The sequence below is a fragment of the Cryptomeria japonica genome, chromosome 5 (genome assembly GCF_030272615.1).
Source record: "Cryptomeria japonica chromosome 5, Sugi_1.0, whole genome shotgun sequence".
Lineage (NCBI taxonomy): Eukaryota > Viridiplantae > Streptophyta > Pinopsida > Cupressales > Cupressaceae > Cryptomeria > Cryptomeria japonica.
Window position 1 is genome coordinate 724448221 of NC_081409.1, and position 21825 is coordinate 724470045.

A 21825-nucleotide genomic window follows, 5' to 3' on the forward strand; every position below is an offset into this window, starting at 1 on the left:
TTGTAGGCTAGAGAACATCCCTCTTTTGGTTGTCTCTAATCAAAATCTTTCCCTGTCTTACCACCCACAAGAAAACACTAGAATTTGACCAAGCTTGCAAATCCCAAACTTTCCACCAATGTAGGTCATATCTTGCGCTACATGAGTACCCTTTGGACCCAAAAACATTGGTGAAGTTTGTCAGGCAGTACTCCAAGGCACTCTAAAACTCTACATAAATTGCTTCAATCCAATCAAATAGTGTTAGAACTATATGAAAAACATCTCGCATCCTTTCATTTCCTAGCTCTCCAATTAATCTCTAGATCCTACTTTCCATAGAAATCATAACAAAATATTACATACACTTCAATTAGTGTAAAACAATTTTCAAATACCCTTGGTTATGTATGCCACGACACAAAATTAGGACAGATTTTATAACTTGTTTGTTTATAAAATTGAACAAAGTCAAGGGTGCATTCTAATAAGTCATAACAACTGCTCTGGTTTAGTACAAGTACTTCTTGAATTATTGATTCAACCATGTAAGGAAATTTCACCCCAAGTACATGTTCCTACTAAATTACTGGGGTACACAAATAATTCATGGAGACCATATGATATTGGAATTAATGTCCAACGACAATCAAACTGCACACTCTGGGCTCATGAGACATCTCGTTGATTTCTTTTTATTCTTGCATGTCCCCATTTCTTTCAGAGACATTTGAAATTTGTTTTAAATTGAATAAAATGCTACCGTGTCACTGACTAGATGAATAGACTTATACCATTCATAACGATAAGAAACTAGCCCTACATGTAACAGGAACATAAAGATTATGAAAATCAAAATGAATTTTCTATGGGACTAGAACAAAGACAACGGTGCAGACTCTGTAAAGAACATATGGAAGTTTCACTTCTTTTCCTCTGGACACCAACAATCAATTCAATACTTACTAAGGCTTCACTAGTTAATATTAACTCTGTTCTTTAAATTTGTAATTTGCTTGTTTACTCTTGGAGGATGGAAATTTTCAATAAGGCAGGCTAAGGAGAAACACATGGTAAATAGAAAACATACTCATCACTCTCGGTGTGTTAAAGAATCAATCAAATGACGACTGGAACATTGTGACTGTTCTATACAAAATTCATTAAAAACTAAAAATCAAATCACCTTATTTTATGAAGGCTACCAACAAGAATAATATATTACATATTGGAGTGCTCCTTTAGTGCTCTAGTCCATAACAGTCTACAACACTAACCCATTCATATAACCATTTAACTTCAAGGGCAATAGAGACCTCGGTAGCACTTTGGGTCGTAATGTGGAAACGCTGAATGTCAGAATACATTCCTTCATAGTGTTTTTATTTCCTCTTGCCCTATGATAAAAGGCTTCAACTGCTCACTTGTCAAGAAAATATGCACTGAAGAATCATACAAGAAGCCGGAGTGATGTTACACTCTAGAAATACACTCAATCTTCAAAGAAAATCTAGCTCTTCTCCCTTGCAGAATTATTGCCAACCAACATAACTAGTGACTCAGAGAAACATGCATGGAAGAAACTTCTTACTCAGCTACAGCTAATTGGTACCATACAGCTACTTTGATTTGTACTTAATTATAAAATATCAAAACATAAACTCATCGATAACCCATACAGCAAGAGTTCTTACTGTTTATCTTAAATTTCTTTAGCCTTTGGTGACTGGCATAGTCCATTTCCACTCTGCTTTCTGTCTGATAGTATTAGGTCAATTGATTCTTTTACCAAAGCATTTTTCCTCTTCACCAAAGAATTATTTGGACATCTGGAATTTTTCTGCAAACATCAGAGAGGATGCATTAAATTTATGGCCAGCTAATATTCTTGCTATTCTTTGTCAAAAAGCTATCCAATATCAAATGGCATTCTAGAGAACTCCAAGATTTACAATTTGCTCAAGACAATGTACCTGAAATCTTCTTGTTTCTATTAAATCGTGAATTCAAGAAAAGTAATGACCCATTAGTGCAAGTTTCTTACTACTTAAGCTTTCATAAGACTAATTCTTTCTTAATCAGTCTTTTCTAGAACCAGGTTAATTGTTAGGTTTCTATTCTTCCGTGCATTCCCCTTAAGTAGCTTTGTAAGAGTACATTTAAGTACAGTCAAAGGCATTGCAACAATTACCGTGTCCAGTGGAATGCAAGTCACTGAATCAGTGCATGCATCTGATTGTGTTTAATATTTTTTAAAATTTAACATCTTTATCTTTGCTGATCAAAAAAATATAAACATGTGAACAGTGATACCTTGGACTACTGAATGGCTTTTGTTGGAGGATTGTCACTCTCAAACCGGAGTTTTCCTGATAAAGTCTGGAAAAAAAACAAGGGTGGTTAGAACTAAACACCCGCTCTTTAATTTTGTCAAAACTGATTCAATGAGAAGCAAATTTGCCACTATAAACATACACCACACTTTTCTCAAAGTGGGGATGCTGAAAAGAAGCACCGACTCATACTCGAATGCATATTTTGGAATGTTTTGATACAGAAGTAACATCTGATGTTGGTGGAAAGTTTCAGTAAAACAAAAGCTAGTTTGTAACTCTTACTAAACTACATATCATTAGACACAGGAACACGAGTTATCAGCTCTTTTTGATAGAACCATCCTGAGTGTTGCTTGTACAAGAATTGGCATGGCAGGTTTTGTTTGCCAAAATTGTAAAATATCTCTGAATAAATTCTTCATTCAAAAAGAAAATAAACATCCAACAAAATATAATTTGAATGTTAAAATTTACCCATTATTCTTCAGAATTCATAAAACTCCACAGCCTATATAAAATGCGTATACCGTGGCATAATAGGAGTCATACTCAGTCACTAACTAGATAAAGCTAAACAAATAAAACCATCATCAATAAGTATCCATTGCCCACAGAGGTCAGAAAAGTTAAGGCATCGGTTATATTTTAGTTTTCATTTTTTTAGTTTCACTAATAAAGGTGTGCAACTCCAAGTCAACATCTCTTGAGTGTAGGAATACCAACTTTATAGATTGTACAATAATTTAGTTGACGAATGGAACCTTTAACAAGTACCCTCCAACTTTTCCTCCCAGTAACCAAATTTGGCTACAAGGAAAATTAGCAGGATGCATACTTGCTTATCAGTTGCTCAAATCATTTGGTTTTTAACTTTTTTCTATAATTATGTTCAAACCCATCAAAGAAAAACCCTGTAAGGGCATATTATGAATATGAACAAGCCATAAATAGAAGAAAAAATTAAACAAGCAAGCAGCCACATAATTTATAGTTATACAGTAAAGAATTTTCTTAGATCCATCGAGTTCATCGATGAAAAAAGTTATAAGACTTGAAAAAGGTACAAGCTCTGAAAAGAAATCACACACCTTCTCCTGACTTGGAAGAGCATCTTTTATATTACACTTTTAACTTTTTTTCAACAATATGAAAACTTAATTGACCTTTCCAACCTATGATAGCTTTTGAGGTGAAAATACTTCAAAATGCATTTACATATAAGCATAAGGAAATTAAATCAGATTGCAATATCATTTTCTGGAATCAACCATGTAGTTTGGAGTCAATCGTCTTGATCCAGATTTTATGAGTGTTGATTCACAAGAAACTATCTCTCATGAGCATGAATGGTCCACTTGGCTCTCATTGCATCTAGGTGATGCTCAGAGAGGTGAAGCATCCAAACTTCCCAGACTAGTCAATTAGTATTACTCAATTAAGTAAATAAAATTGAAATTATCTTGCACTTGGCATTCTATAAGTTGCCATCCTCAACATGGAAGCAAAAAACATAGATGACAAAGTAGAGACAGAAACTTCTGAAACTTTTGACCAACAATCTTCAAAATAATCAACAACTTGGCATATCTTCAGACTAAGGACCGAGCATCTTCTGGGTGCAGAGAAGACGATGCAGGTTTACAAATACTCAATGCCATATGTTAATAAGAAAACAAGCATACAGGCAAAACCTTAAATAACTTACAAGAAGGAAAAGATCATTAAAATAATAAAAGGACATCAGACAAAGTTCAAACCAGAAAGGCAAAAAAGAAGAAACCTTTCATTTAGATTTCTGGGGACTCTTATCTTGTGTTTATTTTTCACATGTTCTTGTCTTGTGTTGTGTCACCAGAAAGCAGATGGTCCAGACTGTGGCTTCTAGAGCTTTAGGCAATAAATTTCAAAGTTAAGCAGTAGATTTTTGAGGTGGCAAGTCTGTTATCGCAAGGCTCTGAGCTGATTCCTATATTGAAGGAGAGGTTTTGCATTTTCTAGATTTTTTCCTGCTCACTCAGTTATATCTCCATGTATCTCAAAGATAGTGGTAAATGAAATGGTCCTGACAGTGACTTGCCTCTTTGCTTGCATGCCACAAATTTGGCAACAATTGCAAGAGGTGGTTCCAGGGAATATACTTGTAACTTTTATAAATTCACTTTCAAAGGGATTATTTGATGACCGAGTTAATAAAGTTATGTTCAGCCTATTCTACTGACTACATTGTAGGTCATGCTGCGCACCATGTTTTTTGGCCAAAAGCACATTGTGGCAGGAAAAGGTTCTAGCAGTACATCTTGTTTTGTTTCGGAAACCTAGCACTACTGAAGGTTAATTTTGAAGTTCATATTGCTTCTTTCGGATGTATAGCTAAATCCATAAAGGCTAACGTTGACATGTTCCATTATATATATTATTTAACAAGTAAATGTTTTAGGTGAATATGTCATCCACTTATCATTATTCAATTTCTTTGTAATTTTAAAAAATTCATATTGTTAAATTGGTTCATGTATTATTTCCCTATCTCTAAAGGGTTTGGGAGATTGCATTTACGATGGCATTTCCATTTTGAAAACATGCATGCTATAAATTCACTTTCAAAGGGTCCTGCACCCACAAGAGGGCACATTTATTGCATGGTATAGATCAAGGATTTGTGACATCATAAAACACATGCAAAATGGTCACCCTATTTACAAATTATTGCAAAGCAGCACTTGGATAAAATACTTTTAACAATTCTCTAAGTTAAAGGTATTAAATGGAAGCTGAGATAGGATATGCCTATAATTTAATTAAAATGAGGCATCTTATAGAAGTCAAACAAGAATTGCTGGGCGTAGTTGTGATTAGTTTTGAGGGATCAAATGCAGACATGCATCATGCTTTAAAGCATTGTTGGATGAAATTTAAAGATATAAAGCTAACTGCGTGATTAACTTCTTGGAGCATATTATCAATTTGACTAGAAAAGCAGACACAGCAGGCCATGCCTGGACATGTATTCAAGGATGTAAACAAAATGATTGAAACATGTGAAGATAAGTGGAAGAAAAGTGAAGTCAAGAAATTATTTGATGACCGAGTTAATAAAGTTATGTTCAGCCTATTCTACTGACTACATTGTAGGTCATGCTGCGCACCATGTTTTTTGGCCAAAAGTACATTGTGGCAGGAAAAGGTTCTAGCAGTACATCTTGTTTTGTTTCGGAAACCTATCACTGCTGAAGGTTAATTTTGAAGTTCATATTGTTCCTTTCGGATGTATAGCTAAATCCATAAAGGCTAACGTTGACATGTTCCATTATATATATTATTTAACAAGTAAATGTTTTAGGTGAATATGTCATCCACTTATCATTATTCAATTTCTTTGTAATTTTAAAAAATTCATATTGTTAAATTGGTTCATGTATTATTTCCCTATCTCTAAAGGGTTTGGGAGATTGCATTTACGATGGCATTTCCATTTTGAAAACATGCACGTTCCTGTGTTCCTTGCAAATTAGCTAATTGAATGGTGGAACAAGTTCCAACACTCCCTATGGAATTTCGACACATGCTTTGAGCACAAAGTGCCATGCCAACAAATTTATAAGTGAACAAAATGGATAGAAACTCTTGCACAAAAACAAGGTGACAGTAACATGCACTATCAAAATGTTATGTTCAACAAATACCACATCGTTTGTATCCAATTTTACAAAATTTGTTTTTTGACTTGGACAATTTGTTGACATCGATAGACTTACTACCATTGATGACAGAAATATATTGTCACAAGAATAACGTTATGAATCCGTTCCTTGTATGGGAGTATAAGGGTAACAAACATCTCCCATTTATCTTTTTTCATAATCGCTTAGCTCTTCTCATGCAAGAGGGCTTGGTGCATCTACAACTATATATTATCAATAAAACGTATCATCTCTTCTAATCTTTGCCTCACCACTTGAAAGACAGGTAAGTTATACATGCTCCAATTAGGATTGCCAAGGATTGAAATGTACATCCTGAAGCCTTCCCTTGGATTCAATAGCTTACTTTTATTTGTCTACTTGTCCTTCAACATTTAAAAGGTCTTCTACAAGTTCCCAGCTACTAGCTAGTTCTTGGTCCAATTAGAGTAATGGGTATTATATGTATGAAAATGCTGAAGTTGGTGATATTGAGCTTTTTATACATCCTGGGTACACCTAATGTACAAAGTGCTACTGTCTTAATTATTGGCATATACACTTCTTTGGCTCTGTTTTATAGAGATAAATTTTTGCATACGCTAGATCAGCCACATCTCATGCATACTGTCACTTTGCTGTTTAAAAGCTCAAACTGTAGGATGAAGATCTGTTCTTTACTTGAAAACATTTGCTTGTTCAGTTTCTCTAATTTCCAACTGAGATACCTGCTTGGTTGTTTAACCTTTTTTTTCCAGTTAGTTTCCTTGTATATTTTTCTTTTACTTCTGCTTGCAGATACTCTGCTTCTAGCTAAATGCTCTCAGATTTTGTAAGATCTCTTTTACCTCTATTACTATAATATGCTCATTGATGGTAAAAAAAAAGGCTTTTGGTTGTGTACTTTGATCGTCGTATATGTTCTCATTTCATGGTATTTGAATTACTTTATCAATACACTTGATCTTTTCATATATTGTTTTAATGTTCCTTCTTTTTCCCTTGAATACACACATTTTGTTAGTATGTTGCCTCATTTCCCAATTTATTTTTATAGACATTTTGAAACCTAGTACTCCTGAAAAGCTGTGTTATCCAAAAGGTTCCATATAAAAACAATAAGGATATTAATTTATTAGTTTATACCCAAATAATCCTCCACAAACCAGCTAGATATAGTCATGTTTACAAAAACTGCACCCATTGAGCAAGGTTGCATCTCACCACATAAAGTGGTCATTGGTTCTATAAAATAACAGAATGTCCATGATAGCTGTACTCAACAAAGGCATCCATCAGAAGACAGGAAATTCAACCAATCCACATAGGCTTGGGGATATCAAAACATCACATCTTCAAGTTAAATTCAATTAGATTTCAAATCCTCAATGTACATTGAAAGCACCTATGGTATGGCATCTGTTGTGAACTAGGAATGAGAACTAGAATGAGATCAGTGAAAAAGGAAACTCATGATCTCAATGTAGGATTATGGGTAATTTATGATGTCTTAAAAAATATGTTCAAAAAACAAAATGGACATTAATGCACAATTGTAGGCACGATCATTTTTTCGTTATGTTTAATTTTAGGAAGTGAGAAAAACTGTTTTTAGGTTGTTCCTTCTGAAAAAAATTAAAAAACTGCTCAGCAAGGCAGTTTAATTGATCTATTATAAAGTTCCGATATAGGCCGTTTTAATACTAGTATGTTGTCTTTATGAGGTTGAAAAATAGAGTTACCGGTCCTGATCTGTTCTGGCCTGGATGTTGATCTAGGTTTGGTATGCAGGGGAGTTCGTCCACGGTCCTATTAAGCCCTATGGGTTTGTCTGGAACAAACTTGGGCTGAATTTGATTTCTAGTTGGTTTGGACACATTAAACCCATTGCTTTTTTGGTATTTTTTTCTATTTTAGCATTTGACTATGTGCCTAAAAAAGCCCTCCAAACCCTAACACAAAAACAAAGCAATTTCCCTCATTAAGAATGAAAAACAAAAATATCATTCATCCTTGCTGAACTTTCATTCTTGCTTGCCATTGCATGAATAGAGTTGAAGACAGGTTGATGAAGGTTCCAAAGTGGTTAGTTTGCTATTCCTATGCATGTACAAGAACCCATTCATTGCCAAGGCGATTGTAGAGGAAGAATTTTTTGTAAAATATGTAAGTTTTTTAACAAGTTTTTTTGCCTTTTTTTTAAACAAATGAACTCTTTTGTTTTATTTCCATTCTTCTATCAATATATGGCATATTCTTAATTTTTCAAGGAGGTTGAAGATTGGATGGTGGTGGAGGGAGCTTCATTCCTTGAAATCCGTTCGTTGACGAAGTATGATTAATTTGTAGCCTGCTACTTTATCTATTTTTTCTTGCTCATTACTGTATGTTATGAATTGCTTTTGTGGAAGGGATACATTGTTTTTTCTAGACAAGCTTTCATGTCCAATCCAAGGATGTGGCACAAATGGGCTTTCACCCAACTGTATGAGCTTGAATATTGGATATTTTGAATTGGAGTTAGTCTACGGAGCTAGAATTGGTTGCCACTGTAATCTTTATGGCAACAAGTCCAATAAACAACACATTTGAATTAAATGAATACATACATACATATATATATATATGTGTGTGTGTATATATATATATATATATATATATATATATATATATATATATATATATATATATATATATGTATATGTATGCATTCATTTAATTCAAATGTGTTGTATCTATGTATATATATATATATATATATATATATATATATATATATATATATATATATATATATATATGTATGTATGTATGTATGTATGTATGTATGTATGCATTCATTTAATTCAAATGTGTTGTTTATTGAACTTGTTGCCATAAAGATTACAGTGGCAACCAATTCTAGCTCCGTAGACTAACTCCACTTCAAAATAGAACCAAATTCTCTTCTTTGGAAATGTGTTGATAGGGTACAACAACTTCTAGGTGGTGGAGTTTATATTTGGATTTGCAATGACTGTGGTATCCAATATTCAAGCTCATACAGTTGGGTGAAAGCCCATTCGTACCACATCCTTGGATTGGACATGAAATCTTGTCTAGAAAAAACAATGTATCCATTCCACAAAAGCAATTCATAACATACAGTAATGAGCAAGAAAAAATAGATAAAGTAGCAGGCTACAAATTAAATCATGCTTTGTCAACGAACGGATTTCAAGGAATGAAGCTCCCTCCACCACCATCCAATCTTCAACCTCTAGAAAGCCACCCATTTTTGGCCACACCCAAAACAACCTACAAAATTTACACATAAGAGATCAAAGAGACCCTTGTAAATGACATTTCACAAGTTTTAGGAGATTGTCGATCAACACATTGCAAGATGTCTCTATGCAAATGGATTGGCTTTCAATGGTTGTTCGCTCACCACATTGGCAACAAATGGTGAAAGCAACTAATGAGGTTCCAAAGAGGACAAGATCCTTAGTTTTGAGAAAGTGTGAGCACCTCATGGAAAATATAGGTGAAATCTGTAGAAGATTCATTGAGTCCTATATGGGATTTGTGAGTTGAGACAAAGGTGTCCATCGTTTTTTATGGCTGGAAGGATGCAAGAAATTGACCATCGATCAATGTTATTGTGATGTCCCCTAAAGAAGCAATGTTTATTAAGGTAGTGCATTGTGAGGGTGAGCACAAATATAGTGCATGTACAGCTAACATTCTCATGATAGCAATTAAAGAAGTGGGGCTTTGAAAGGTTGTTCAAGTCAAAACAAACAATGCTAAAATTGTAAAGCAGTTGGTTTATTGGTTGAGGAACATCACTCACATATCTTTTGGACACCTTGTGTTGTCCCCTCCCTCAACCTTATGTTACAAAAAATTAACACCAAAATTGATTGGACCAAATAGGTTTATGTCGAAACCAAAGATATCCAAACGTTCATCACCACCCACCATATGTCACAAGGCATATTCAGAAGATTCTTGAAATTGGAGTTGTTGAAGTTATGTGAAGCAATTACATTTATTTTAATAAATATGTTTCACTTTAGTAAATTTTTAACTAAAAAGTTTATGTTTTTTCTTTAAAAATTTAAATTTTTAATTTTTTTCATTTTCACATAGGTTGTTAAGACCCATTTTTGCCTCCAACAAAATTGAAGGTTTTGAAGGCATTTCCTAGCATGGTCATCAACCAAAATTCATTCATATGGAGGCAATCTAACACTACAACAGTAGCAATTATTAAAGGGATGATCCTAGGTGATGTTTGGTGGGATTGTATTGAATATGTCCTTAGTTTCACTGAATCCATATCGAGTATGATTTGTTATACTAACATGGATAAGCCTTGTTTAGGAGAGAGATATGATGACATTAACTCGATGGTTGAGAAGATGAAAATCATCGAGAGAGCAAAATCCTAAAGAAACTCTCTCCAAACAGCTATACAAAATTATTGAATAGAGACTGAACAAAATGACCACATGCTACATCTTCTTGCCTTCACATTGAGTCCCAAATATTATAGTGCTGAGATCCTTTTTGTGTCGACAAGGATTACCCCATATAGAGATGTTGAAGTTAGTCGAGGATGCAAAGCAATACTTCATAGACTCTTCATTGATCCTAACATGTAGGATGCAGTTACGACTGAGTTCATGGATTTAACACTCCAATTCTTTTAGTATTGATGCTCTTTGTGACAAGTTTAAGGTTGATGATCACAATTGGTGACACTTGCATGACCAATCATTCACACACCTACAACCTCTTGTAATCAAAATCTTATTGCAAATTGTTTTATTAAAAAAAAAAGAACTTTCATCTTTTAAATTTCATTTATTAATTGAAATTTAAAACTTTGTAACTTGTAACAATCTAATTATGTCTTGATCGGTTATTATTCATTTGCATCTAAGAGAAATTGAAGCACATACTCCATCCACTTAGTAAAACAAAGAAAGAAAGTGGCTAGAAGGAAAGGGACACGAGGAAGTGACTTAACGTATGTGCATTTCAACTTGCATCTCCTTTCACACAAACAAGGTGGCTATAAGGAAAGGGACACAAGGAAGTGAGATAACGAGCCAAATCATATTGACTTGGATGCTTCCACTTCCCCCCATACTAAACTCCTCATACTAAACTTGATGTTGAAGACGAGTCTGCTAGCGAGCATGAGTGCCAAGGTCAAAGACACTATTTGTGGCTCTTCTAATATAATAGTACCTATATCATCTAATATGGAAGGTGATGATTTTTGAAGACCCATATGAATTTGATGCTTGATTAGTGATGACTGATTGTAGACACTTACATTATTGTTTTTTTTCAATTTAATATATATCATGACATTGTAGTGTTTTCTAATTTTTATGGTGGCTTTGTTTGTTATATGATACTGTGTGGTATTTTGAACTTAATTACTGCTGCAAATATGTATATATTTCAGATTTTTATATGTTTTTGTATGGATGAACCCAAAATGATCCCAACCCCCAAATTATTTTGACCAAACCTGCGAGACTGAACCTGAACTAATATCAAGACTGGCATCTTTGTTTAAAAAGGAAACTTTTTGCTAAATGCAGAACCATCAAATATGAATCAAACAGTGGCTGAAATAGAAATGATGGAAATAGCAGAAAAGCAATTGAAAGTTTCTGAACTTCTGGGAATGTCTGTGAACCATACACATTGACAATGAAAGAATAAATCCTAGGTTAAGTGCAGCAACCACATGGATCTTAAGACATCTTAAGGTTGATTTTCCAAAATAACTTTTCAGACAAGGTGTTTTTTGCATGTACTATAAGTCTGCAATTTTTTTAGTAACAAGAAACTCTCATTTTGAGAGTTTTTTTCTGGACGGAGAGGTATTCTTCTCTTATTATTAAAATAGTCTAAATCTCTTTCAAAACTTCAGAGTTCAGATTCTCGAAATTTTTGACATTTTCAGATTTCATCTATAGGTCTTAATTCAGTTATAAACTTAAATGAGTAGATTTCGGGTCAAGAACATAGAATGGTCCGTTTAGTCAAACCAAATACCAAATTCCTATTCATGGTAACAAACTTCATTTGCAATGTTGGAATCATCAAATATTCAACATTTATTTTGATAAACACTTTTTTACTACTTTTGGTTGGTTTATGTGTTTCTGCCATTGAAGTGGCATAGTTTTTCTCTCTTCCCATGAGTATGCAGTAGATAAGTTAAAGGAAGAAGTTTGATAGGGGTATATTAAGTGATACAAAACTAGAGATGGTAATTTTTGTGCCACTGTAGAAGGAGCTTCAATATTTTGTAATAAATAAACCTACTAGGAAACTTTTTACAGCAAAAATGGAGACTTGCAAATGAAGACTGGAAGCAACACCAGCAAAATCCAAGCAATAAAGGCTGCATACCTGAGAGAAAATTTTGAATGGAGGAGGTGGTTTGCCATTTTCAAAGATTAAGCAAATAAAAAATTGGCTGCTAAATTGTTTCAAATTTCTCTAGGGCCAGATATTGATCAAAATTAGATCAAATCGTTGTGGCAGAATAATAGAAGTGAACATATACTGATCAATTATCATAACCAAACTCAATAATTACAAGATGAAAGATGAACTTTAGATTTCTCCCTCTTTATTTTCTAGTCTTCAGACATATTATGAAGTCCATCAGCTCTCATTTTCTCATAAAACAGTTGTTACTCTACAAAATGCATCATTTCTTCTACGATGCCCTTGACAGATTAAGAACTCCAGAATTGCTGTCATAATATTCACTGTAGTAGTAGAAGGAGAAGAAAGATAAAAAGCAAACCCACGTTACCAAAGCACTCAAATCACCAGAGGTAAGTGGCCTTTCTTTGCAAATTCTCAATCTTGTTTGGTATCTATATCATTTATCAATATAATTGTTAATTTGAATTCTAGTTTCCTACACATACCCAAGATTCTTGTTCATAGCAAGCCTTAGGGTTACAGCAATAGCTTTTACCTTGATGTGTCTCTCTGACTCGAACATCATAATGTACTAAAGAAATAAGTAATAACAGAATTTCTGTACAGTAACTTCACGTGGAGCTCTATACCACAATGGTACGCTAAGAGTTTTCTTACCCTTGAATAACATTCTCATTTCAAGCGAGTCATTCAACTACTAGACAAGACATGATTGGATCTGACATGATCCTCTGAAGGCTATAACAATCTGAACAACTTTTTAAACAAATGATTTATAGCCATTTATGTCTACAATGAATAGCGTGCTTGTAAAGACTACTATCGGCAAGAAAGGGAAGATGTACATGACCTAGAAAGTGAGACCAGAAAATACCTAAACCAATTAAAACTTTCAAAAGAGTGGGTGGGCACTATCTGGTTCAGAAAAGGTGTGCACTATATGGTTCAAGAACAAATGCAAGAGTAACAGCATCCGTTTTGTGTCCAGCATTCGAACATAACCCTAATGGCATGCAAGCTACGATTGCAGAAACAAGATCATATAGAACTTTGAATGGTGAGAAGACTTATCTTGAAAATTTGTGGCCAACCTTTGATTGAACCAATGAGACAAAGATTATGCCAATTCATTCGAAAGAAACATCCCAATGGTTCCATTAATTTGAAAAAAAGAATCGTGATATTGGAAAATATCAAGGAAAAGGAATTACAAAAAGAATTGCATTTGCAATCAGACGCTCACCTTGGAAAGCATATCTGAGATCATCTTCCCCTCCATCAGCTCAGCTTCAGCACGGCGATCAGCCTTTGGTTTGCAGTCAGGAGGATTCTCAAACAGAGACAGAGAGAATTGTTTATAAACAACACCAACATCAAAATATATCAATCCGCTACTGGGAACATCCACATGAATGCCTTTGACAGGAAACCAGAGAAAAAGATCCTGGGCAACAATCCCCGAAAGATTACCAATCTGACCATAGCTAATAGTACCCTTTATATTTGTATCATAGCACACTTGGTTTTCAAACTTTGCATAGCAGGGCTCGTCCAAATGCACCTCAAAACTCCACTCCTCATCTATTGTATAGTTTTTCACATTCTTGGGTAGGAGACCTATGGGCAGGCCATTCATTTTTAAAGCATCATAGATTGTTCCAGGCTTCTCGGCGGAAGACCAGCACGAGGCCTCCTCTGCCATACAAAGGGCTAATACCAGAGAAATCAAAAGGCGTAGGCATGCTCCAGATTCCATGACTCAAGTATTTTTATCCCAACTTGAAATTATTACAGCACAGGTATCATCTGCAAATGGGGAAATTTGGATTGCAATATAAGGTACAAAGTGTAAGAGTGAACTTGTATTACAAACTAAGGCAGAAAGGGTAAGAAAATGGACAGGATGACCTCAAAATGATATATTTTGCAAACTTTAATTTCTTGATTTCAATTGCCACCCAGGACAAAAGTGGTATCAGAAATGATTCAGGCGCAGATACCTAATAGATGGAATAGTGTAAAAAATGCGAAGACAGTCAAGACATAGATTTGCTGATTGGAAAGAACGGGGAAAACAAATAGAGCAAACTAGCACTGTTAAACAGAGAAAAAGGACAAATTCGTAGACTTCCTGTAACAGATCCACTTATAAAAGTTTGATGCAACACTCGTAAGATAAAGATGCCTGTGGGTGCTCCAATTTGACAAGGACAGTTCAAAACATGCGACCTAGAATTTTGAATCAGCACCTGATCCGCGAATGGAACAATAGAAATGGGTCTCTTGGGGCTCAAAGTTGACTGGGTAATCCGCAACACACAACTTGTTACTCTGATTCAGCAACTGATCTGTTAATTCTTAAAAAATGGATTTGCACAGATTGATATTGGGAACTAAATCCAGAAGGAAAATATATATACTGGGAAGAAAATGTTTTCGAAACAGATCAAAGACCAACAAAGCAAAAAAAAAAAATTTAAAAAGGCCAATGAATAAATAAAATCTTACAGGGCGTGATAACAGTAGGATATCCAGTATATAGTAGATCAGATGATACACAGCCAAAGCACAATCATCATCATCATAATAATAACAAAAACAATAATGTGAATGATCAAGCGAAGCAGAGAGTGCATGTGAACAGCCAGGCAAACATCATCATCAAAGCCAACCAGTGCATTGTGGGACACCTCTTGTCTAACATGGGTCCTCCTCAATAATTTAAGGGACGTTTCCCCTTATTACTGGTGAATTTCAAGTTATTTTAATTTCTTCCACTTCCTTGGTTGTCATCTCACCTGGAGATATGGAGAGAGGAATCGCAATGATTTGAACAAAGTATTGTTTACCTAAGTATGCCCGCTTTTATACTCCTTGCCATGTCAAAACGCGGAAAAGAAAATCCTAGTGGAGAGATGCTCCAAAATCTAAGATGCCATTGTAATAGTTAAAAGGGTGAAGGTGACATGCACATTTATATAATTGCTAGGCATACATATATAATGGATATTTACGAACGATGATATTTATGCTTTTGTCTTCATTTAGATTCATATGATACATAATTTTTAAATATAGGGGTTATATTCTTGTGATTGTCAATAATTTTAAAAAAAAATATAGAAGACAAAGTTATTTAAGAGAAAATTTTAATTGAGTGAAAAATTCAAGCAAGATAGTGTCATTAGTTTGTCATTCATTCTATTAAACATCTTTTACAAGTGTTGCAATGACTTGAAGGCTTGTTGGAGGTTTCGCAATGTTTCCAAAACCCTTCACGCATTTTCTCTCAACCCTACAACTAAGAAACCTTGTTCATTTCCACTTGGTCGTACAATTTGAAAATTCAATAAGTGTTTTCAATTGAGCCTACCCCTCACAATTTGTGTTTACCACAATTATAGTGTTCTTGCATCTTTATATGGTGCTAAAATGAAGAAAAGTATGTGAATTGAATCAATTTCTGTCGAAAACCCACTAAACTTCTATTCATCATCTGATACACATTGCTTTTGCTACTTCCACCAATTATAAATATTGTCACAATGAAAGAAAATTCATCCCATGTGATGTGGCAATTTTACATTCAGTCTTTTTTGCTTAATGTTGACATCTACAACTTGAATAAATTGTCATCAAGATGTTTTGAAACATCATTGCTACCCTTTAATCAAGTTTACCAATTGTTATGCATTACTAAATGCTAATTTTCTAGTATTGAGATTCTCCTGGTTCATCACCCAAAGCGAACTTTCCAAATGAACCCACTGGTCTAGCTCAAGTGGCTTAATATACTTCTCAACTTTCTTTTTATAAGGTGTTTTCTTCACCATTTTCAAAATTTTAACATATAGTTGGTGAGAAGTATTGTGAACATGATCATAACTAACTTAAGAAACTCGTTGTTTGAAATTCATGGTGAATATGGGATATTATCATGCAAAAGGCCCAAGGTCAAGCCTTTAAGTTCTCCTTAATTATTGAAGTGTTCACCTTGTAAATGTGTGAGAAGATTAGAAATAGACTAATGTCTTCTCATAACAATGAAAATCACATATATTTTTTCCCTTACATTTTGACCATAGTGACTATATTAGCAAATATGTTTATCGAAGGTTGTCTCCATCATCACTCATCCTTAGGATCCTGATTTGATTCCACGTCTAGTTGTTTGCCACCCTAGTTTAGATTTATAGGTGTGGAATTAACCAAAGCAACTTTTATGTTTTCAAATTTAAACCCCAATTTTTTAAATTTTATATTGGAAATGTTTTCCTCCCTCACTAGAGATTTAATGAGCCAAATAAAATATAAATTATTGCAAATTATACCAAGGTAGTGTATTAAGGGATCTTCCTAGTTCATTTAGATCATCCTAAAATTATTAGAATAATATTTGCATAAAAGTATCATCATAGAATCATAGAACATCATAGTTAAATAATTAACTTGCATAAAAATTCTTGGCTCAATGAATTCTTGCATGTTGTCTTTGATCACGATCCATTGTTGTTGAATTGATTTTCCTATAAGAAATTTAGGTAAAACTACAAAACTTCCCACATAACTTGACAAGAGGAGAAATAATAAATAGGAGTAGATCTAACAATTTTAGAAAGATGAACCAACTTGTAACACAAAACAAGATCACACGACTTGATGCATACAAAACTTCCTACTTAACTTGATGAGAAAATAAATCATAAATAGGAGTATATATAACAATTGTAGAAAGATTAAATATGTAATACAAAATAAGATTAGGCAACACAATGTATACCTTGGGAAAAATCTTTTGGGAAAAAAATAAAAAATAGAAAATATTCTCAATATATAGTACTTCAGCATTGAGATCTTACAATACAATATCTCTTAATGTTAGAGAATCTACCTACCAAAGTTGCATGCCATGTTTTAGACTAGTATAACCTATTACAAGATGCATTCTTACACATAATAAACTAATCAAAGGCATTCCACATACTTCTAAGTTCACTTTGTAACTCCCTTTTATGTGCTCTTACACGTCATAGACACATTTACACATACTATCATGTTGTAGATGCTCTTTCATATCTTACAATGTCATTGATGCTCTTACATGCATTGTATTGCAAAAGACAAGGGGTGTAATAAGTTATATGCTTTTTTTATGTTAAATATTTTATCAAAATATAGAGTACATTATGAGGAGCAACAACTCCAAGTCGAATCAACAAGGATCACCTAGAAAAACATATTAAGATAAGGTACTCATATATACATCTGATATCCATACTATGTCAAGTTATTGATCAACAATTAATCCCATGAGCTTATGAAATTGTTACTGCATTCTTCTTTGTCATAGTTGTGTGTTTCAACAGGAGCATAATCAAATTAGGGTACACATATTTGAGCATAGGTTGGTAGCTTGTCTTCTCCTTGCTAGTACCTTCATCTTCCACGGGTTTTACAATCTTCTTCTCTTCCATGAGTTTCTTTAGGAGCTCCAATTCTTCTTGGTTCAAATTGCTCCTTCCTTGTGGAAAAAAGTGAGTTGATTTTATCTTTGTTTTGTAAACTATTGCGAGGCTTTCTTTTAGTAGAATCATGAACCAATCCTTGGGAATTTTTAATATCGTTGATACTTGAAACATAACAATGAGATAGGTGAGTTCACTATGGAGCTCAGTAAGATGTCTCCTTTTGTCTTTGAAGACCTCTTCATTCCTCTTCTTCCAAATAAACCACAAAATCTCATTAGTAAAGTCAAGCCAAAACTTATTCAATTCAATATTAAAAGCATCAACATAATCAACAAGGATCTCATGCTATGAAAAACCAAGATTATTTGTCCAAGCCATAGTCAAGCCAAAGAAAATAGACCAAATAGAAAGCACATATTTATAGCGTTAAAAAAGACATTCAACAGTTTTAGACACTACACAAATATCACATATTATGGTATACAAACCATATGCATGTAAAATATGACCAACAACAAGATTTTTAATAATAAACTGTATACACCTAAAAATGGTCTGAAGATAGTTAATTAAATATGCAGTTATTTGATTAATTCCCCTTCCCAATTAATTGAATTCACAAGCAATTTAATTAATTTATCTATTCATCTACTAGTAAATAAATCTAAATGATTTATTTATATAGTTCATCTCATATCCCCCTTTAATTAATTAATTCTAAATTAATTAATGTCTCCCCATATTTATCAATTCTTCTAATCCCTAATTAAGATTAACAAACTCAAGTTTGTTGAGATTAATTAACATTTTCCAATTATTTGAATTTCTAAATTCAAATGAGCACATGGCTCCTAAATTTAACTACCTAGCCTAACCATCCCCTAACTTAACCCATTCAATCTAATCTTGGGTCTAACTAACCCTATCCTATCTTGCACATTCTAACCTCCTTATCCTAACCTCCCATGGTGTGGATATTCTCTCCTTGAGACACATGGCACTTTTGCTACATGTCTCCTCCCTTGGACACTTGCCCTCTCATGAGCAAGGCTCCTTGACACTTGTCACCATAGAGATGACAAGTGTCCCTTCCTCCAACCTCTTCTCCAACTTCCTCAATCTTGGCCCTTGATATCTTCAGATCAAATCTGGATCGTCGATTCCTGCCACCTCAGCTTTGGCCTTGGAATTCCTATAAATATCCCCCATTTTGGATCAATAAGGATCCCATCTCATATCAATTTAGGCATCATTACTATAGGCAATTTGCATTTCAATTATCTAGTAATTAGCTTTTGGGTTTATCATAGCATGTTAGTCTAGTTTCTTAAATCATGCATTTCATATCATCTCCATAGTTAATCATGATCAAATAGCTACTCAACTCTTGAGTTGTCACTTTGGAGGTCATTGCTCCGCTGAGAGCCCATCAATCCAACACCTTCAAGGTCCTCAAGAATAGAGGAAAATGGGACATCTCAAGGAAGGCTTATGGTTTGCATCTTTGATTTAGTTTTGAAATTAAGCTTTTCAATTATAATATATTGTCTCATTATATGTGTATGCTTCTTATACTAACAACATTTTTAGCATCACATTAATTGGGGCCCACCGTGGGGCGCCAATTAATGTGATGCTAAAAAGGTGGTTAGTATAAGAGGCATACACATATAATGAGACAATAAAGTATAATTGAAAAGCTTAATTTCAAAACTAAATCAAAGATGCAAACCATAAGCCTTCCTTGAAATGTCCCATTTTCCTTTATTCTTGAGGACCTTGAATGTGTTGGATTGATGGACTCTCAGCAGAGCAATGACCTCCCAAGTGACAACTCAAGAGTTGAGTATCTATTTGATCATGATTGACTATGGAGATGATATGAAATGCATGATTTAAGAAACTAGATTAACATGCTATGATAAATCTAAAAGCTAAATGCTAGATAATTGAGATGCAAATTGCCTATAGTAATGATTCCTAAATTGATATGAGATGGGATCTATGTCGCTCTAAAATGAGGGGTATTTATAGGAATTCCAAGGCCAAAGCTGAGGTGGCAGGAATCGATGGTCTAGATTTGATCTGAAGATATCAAGGGCCAAGATTGAGGAAGTTGGAGAAGAGGTTGGAGGAAGGGACACTTGTCATCTCTGTGGTGACAAGTGTCAAGGAGCCTTGCTCATGAGAGAGCAAGTGTCCAAGGGAGGAGACATGTGGCAAAAGTGCCATGTGTCTCAAGAAGAGAATATCCACACCATGGGAGGTTAGGATGTGCAAGATGGGATAGGGTTAGTTAGACCCAAGATTAGATTGAATGGGTTAAGTTTGGGGATGGTTAGCTTAGGTAGTTAAAGTTAGGAGCCATGTGCTCATTTGAATTTAGAAATTCAAATAATTGGAAAATGGTAATTAATCTCAACAAACTTGAGTTTGTTAATCTTAATTAGGGATTAGAAGAATTGATTAATATGGGGAAACATTAATTAATTTAGAATTAATTAATCAAAAGGGGATGTGAGATGAACTATATAAATAAATCATTTAGATTTATTTATTGGTAGATGAATAGAGAAATTAATTAAATTGCTTGTAAATTCAATTAATTGGGAAGGGGAATTAATCAAATAACTACGTATTTAATTAACTATCTTCAGATCATTTTTAGGTGTATACATAAACAACCATCGAAAAATGCTTTTTTGGTTCAACAAAGTTTTGCCAATACGTAAAAGTCTATTGGACCTCTTGGCATCAGATCAATCAAGGTTCCAACAGTCATTAAACCATTTGTATACCTCTCTCGAGCCAAATAATATCATATATAATTTATTTGTTGACATTTCTTTGAAGTTTGATCCATCATTCCATCAATTCTACTAATAAGGTCTATGTCTTTTAAAAATTTGCTAAGAAACCAGTCTCCCAATCCATCTTTTAGCATCGAATATGTTTTCTTATGTGTCAGGGGTATATCAAAGTCATTCTTCATCTACTTGTTGGAATAAATAATTCATATATTAATTATTCACTTATTGCATTAATTCACTAAATAATCGATGCTTTAGTTAGTAATTAATTATTGGCATTTATTAGTTAGTTAATTAATTAATTATGAATAATTAATTAATATTTTATCTCCATGCATAATGCAAACTAGGAAAAACAAGCTATGTTCAGAATTTTGAGAGTTTCATGCATTAATTAGTCTATTATGATTTTTGTGCATACATGATTGATTCATGCGCTCTATTTTAACTCGTAGTTTATCTTGTAGACTCCACCATTTAGGATTTCTATCTTTAGAGTTAGATTTCTTTATAAGGATGTCATATCCTTCATTGTAATTAAGCAATAAGTAATAAGCAATTTCAAAGCAATACATTCAATTATTGTTAATTGTCTTCAATTCTCTTTTCTATTCAATTTTCTCTTATTGTGTGATAGGTATTCTTGCATTAAATAACTAGGCTTGTGGGATTTGCATTTCATGAAACCTGACATGGTATCAGAGCTCCAGATTTGAAGATTCATGTTCACTTTTTTAGAGGTTATTTGCATTTACATAGAAATTTTTTCACCTTGGGTTAATTTTGAGCTCACCATCAATTCCAGAAGGCTCGATAAAGTCAAGATCGCCTTTAGTTTCACTGAAATCTGATATATAGAGTCCATTTTGCAAGGGTTCGAAGTTCGAGGGTTTTCTATGTTCTAGAGGGTACTTGAAAATTTGGAGCTTTTTGGGCCCAAAAAGACCTCATGGTTGGATTCAGAAGGTTGATTCCATGAATTTTGATATATAATTTGCCTATTTTCGGCATTAGAGGCATGATTTTTTCATTGGCACACTTTTCGAGGCACAAAAATCCATACAGTCGTACATGTACCTGTGTC

At 33.9% G+C, this 21825-nt stretch overlaps 1 protein-coding gene across 3 annotated transcripts; it reads right to left on the reverse strand.

Annotated features, from left to right (window-relative positions):
• Positions 1-1142: 1142 nt before the first annotated feature.
• On the reverse strand, positions 1143-15281 carry LOC131032835 (uncharacterized). Of its 3 annotated transcripts, XM_057963883.2 has the most exons (3): positions 13707-15281; positions 1674-1819; positions 1143-1421 (listed from the first exon to the last, which is right to left on the reverse strand). In XM_057963883.2, exons 1-2 carry the CDS (start codon positions 14217-14219, stop codon positions 1682-1684), a joined length of 651 nt encoding a protein of 216 aa, XP_057819866.1. In that variant the 5' UTR covers positions 14220-15281; the 3' UTR covers positions 1143-1421; positions 1674-1681. The 3 variants fall into 3 exon arrangements, with proteins under 3 accessions (XP_057819866.1, XP_057819864.1, XP_057819867.1); XM_057963881.2 differs by having other exon boundaries at positions 1143-1819; positions 13707-15279; XM_057963884.2 differs by lacking the exons at positions 1143-1421; positions 1674-1819 and adding an exon at positions 2293-2358 and having other exon boundaries at positions 13707-15276.
• Between the last annotated feature and the right edge of the window lie 6544 nt (positions 15282-21825).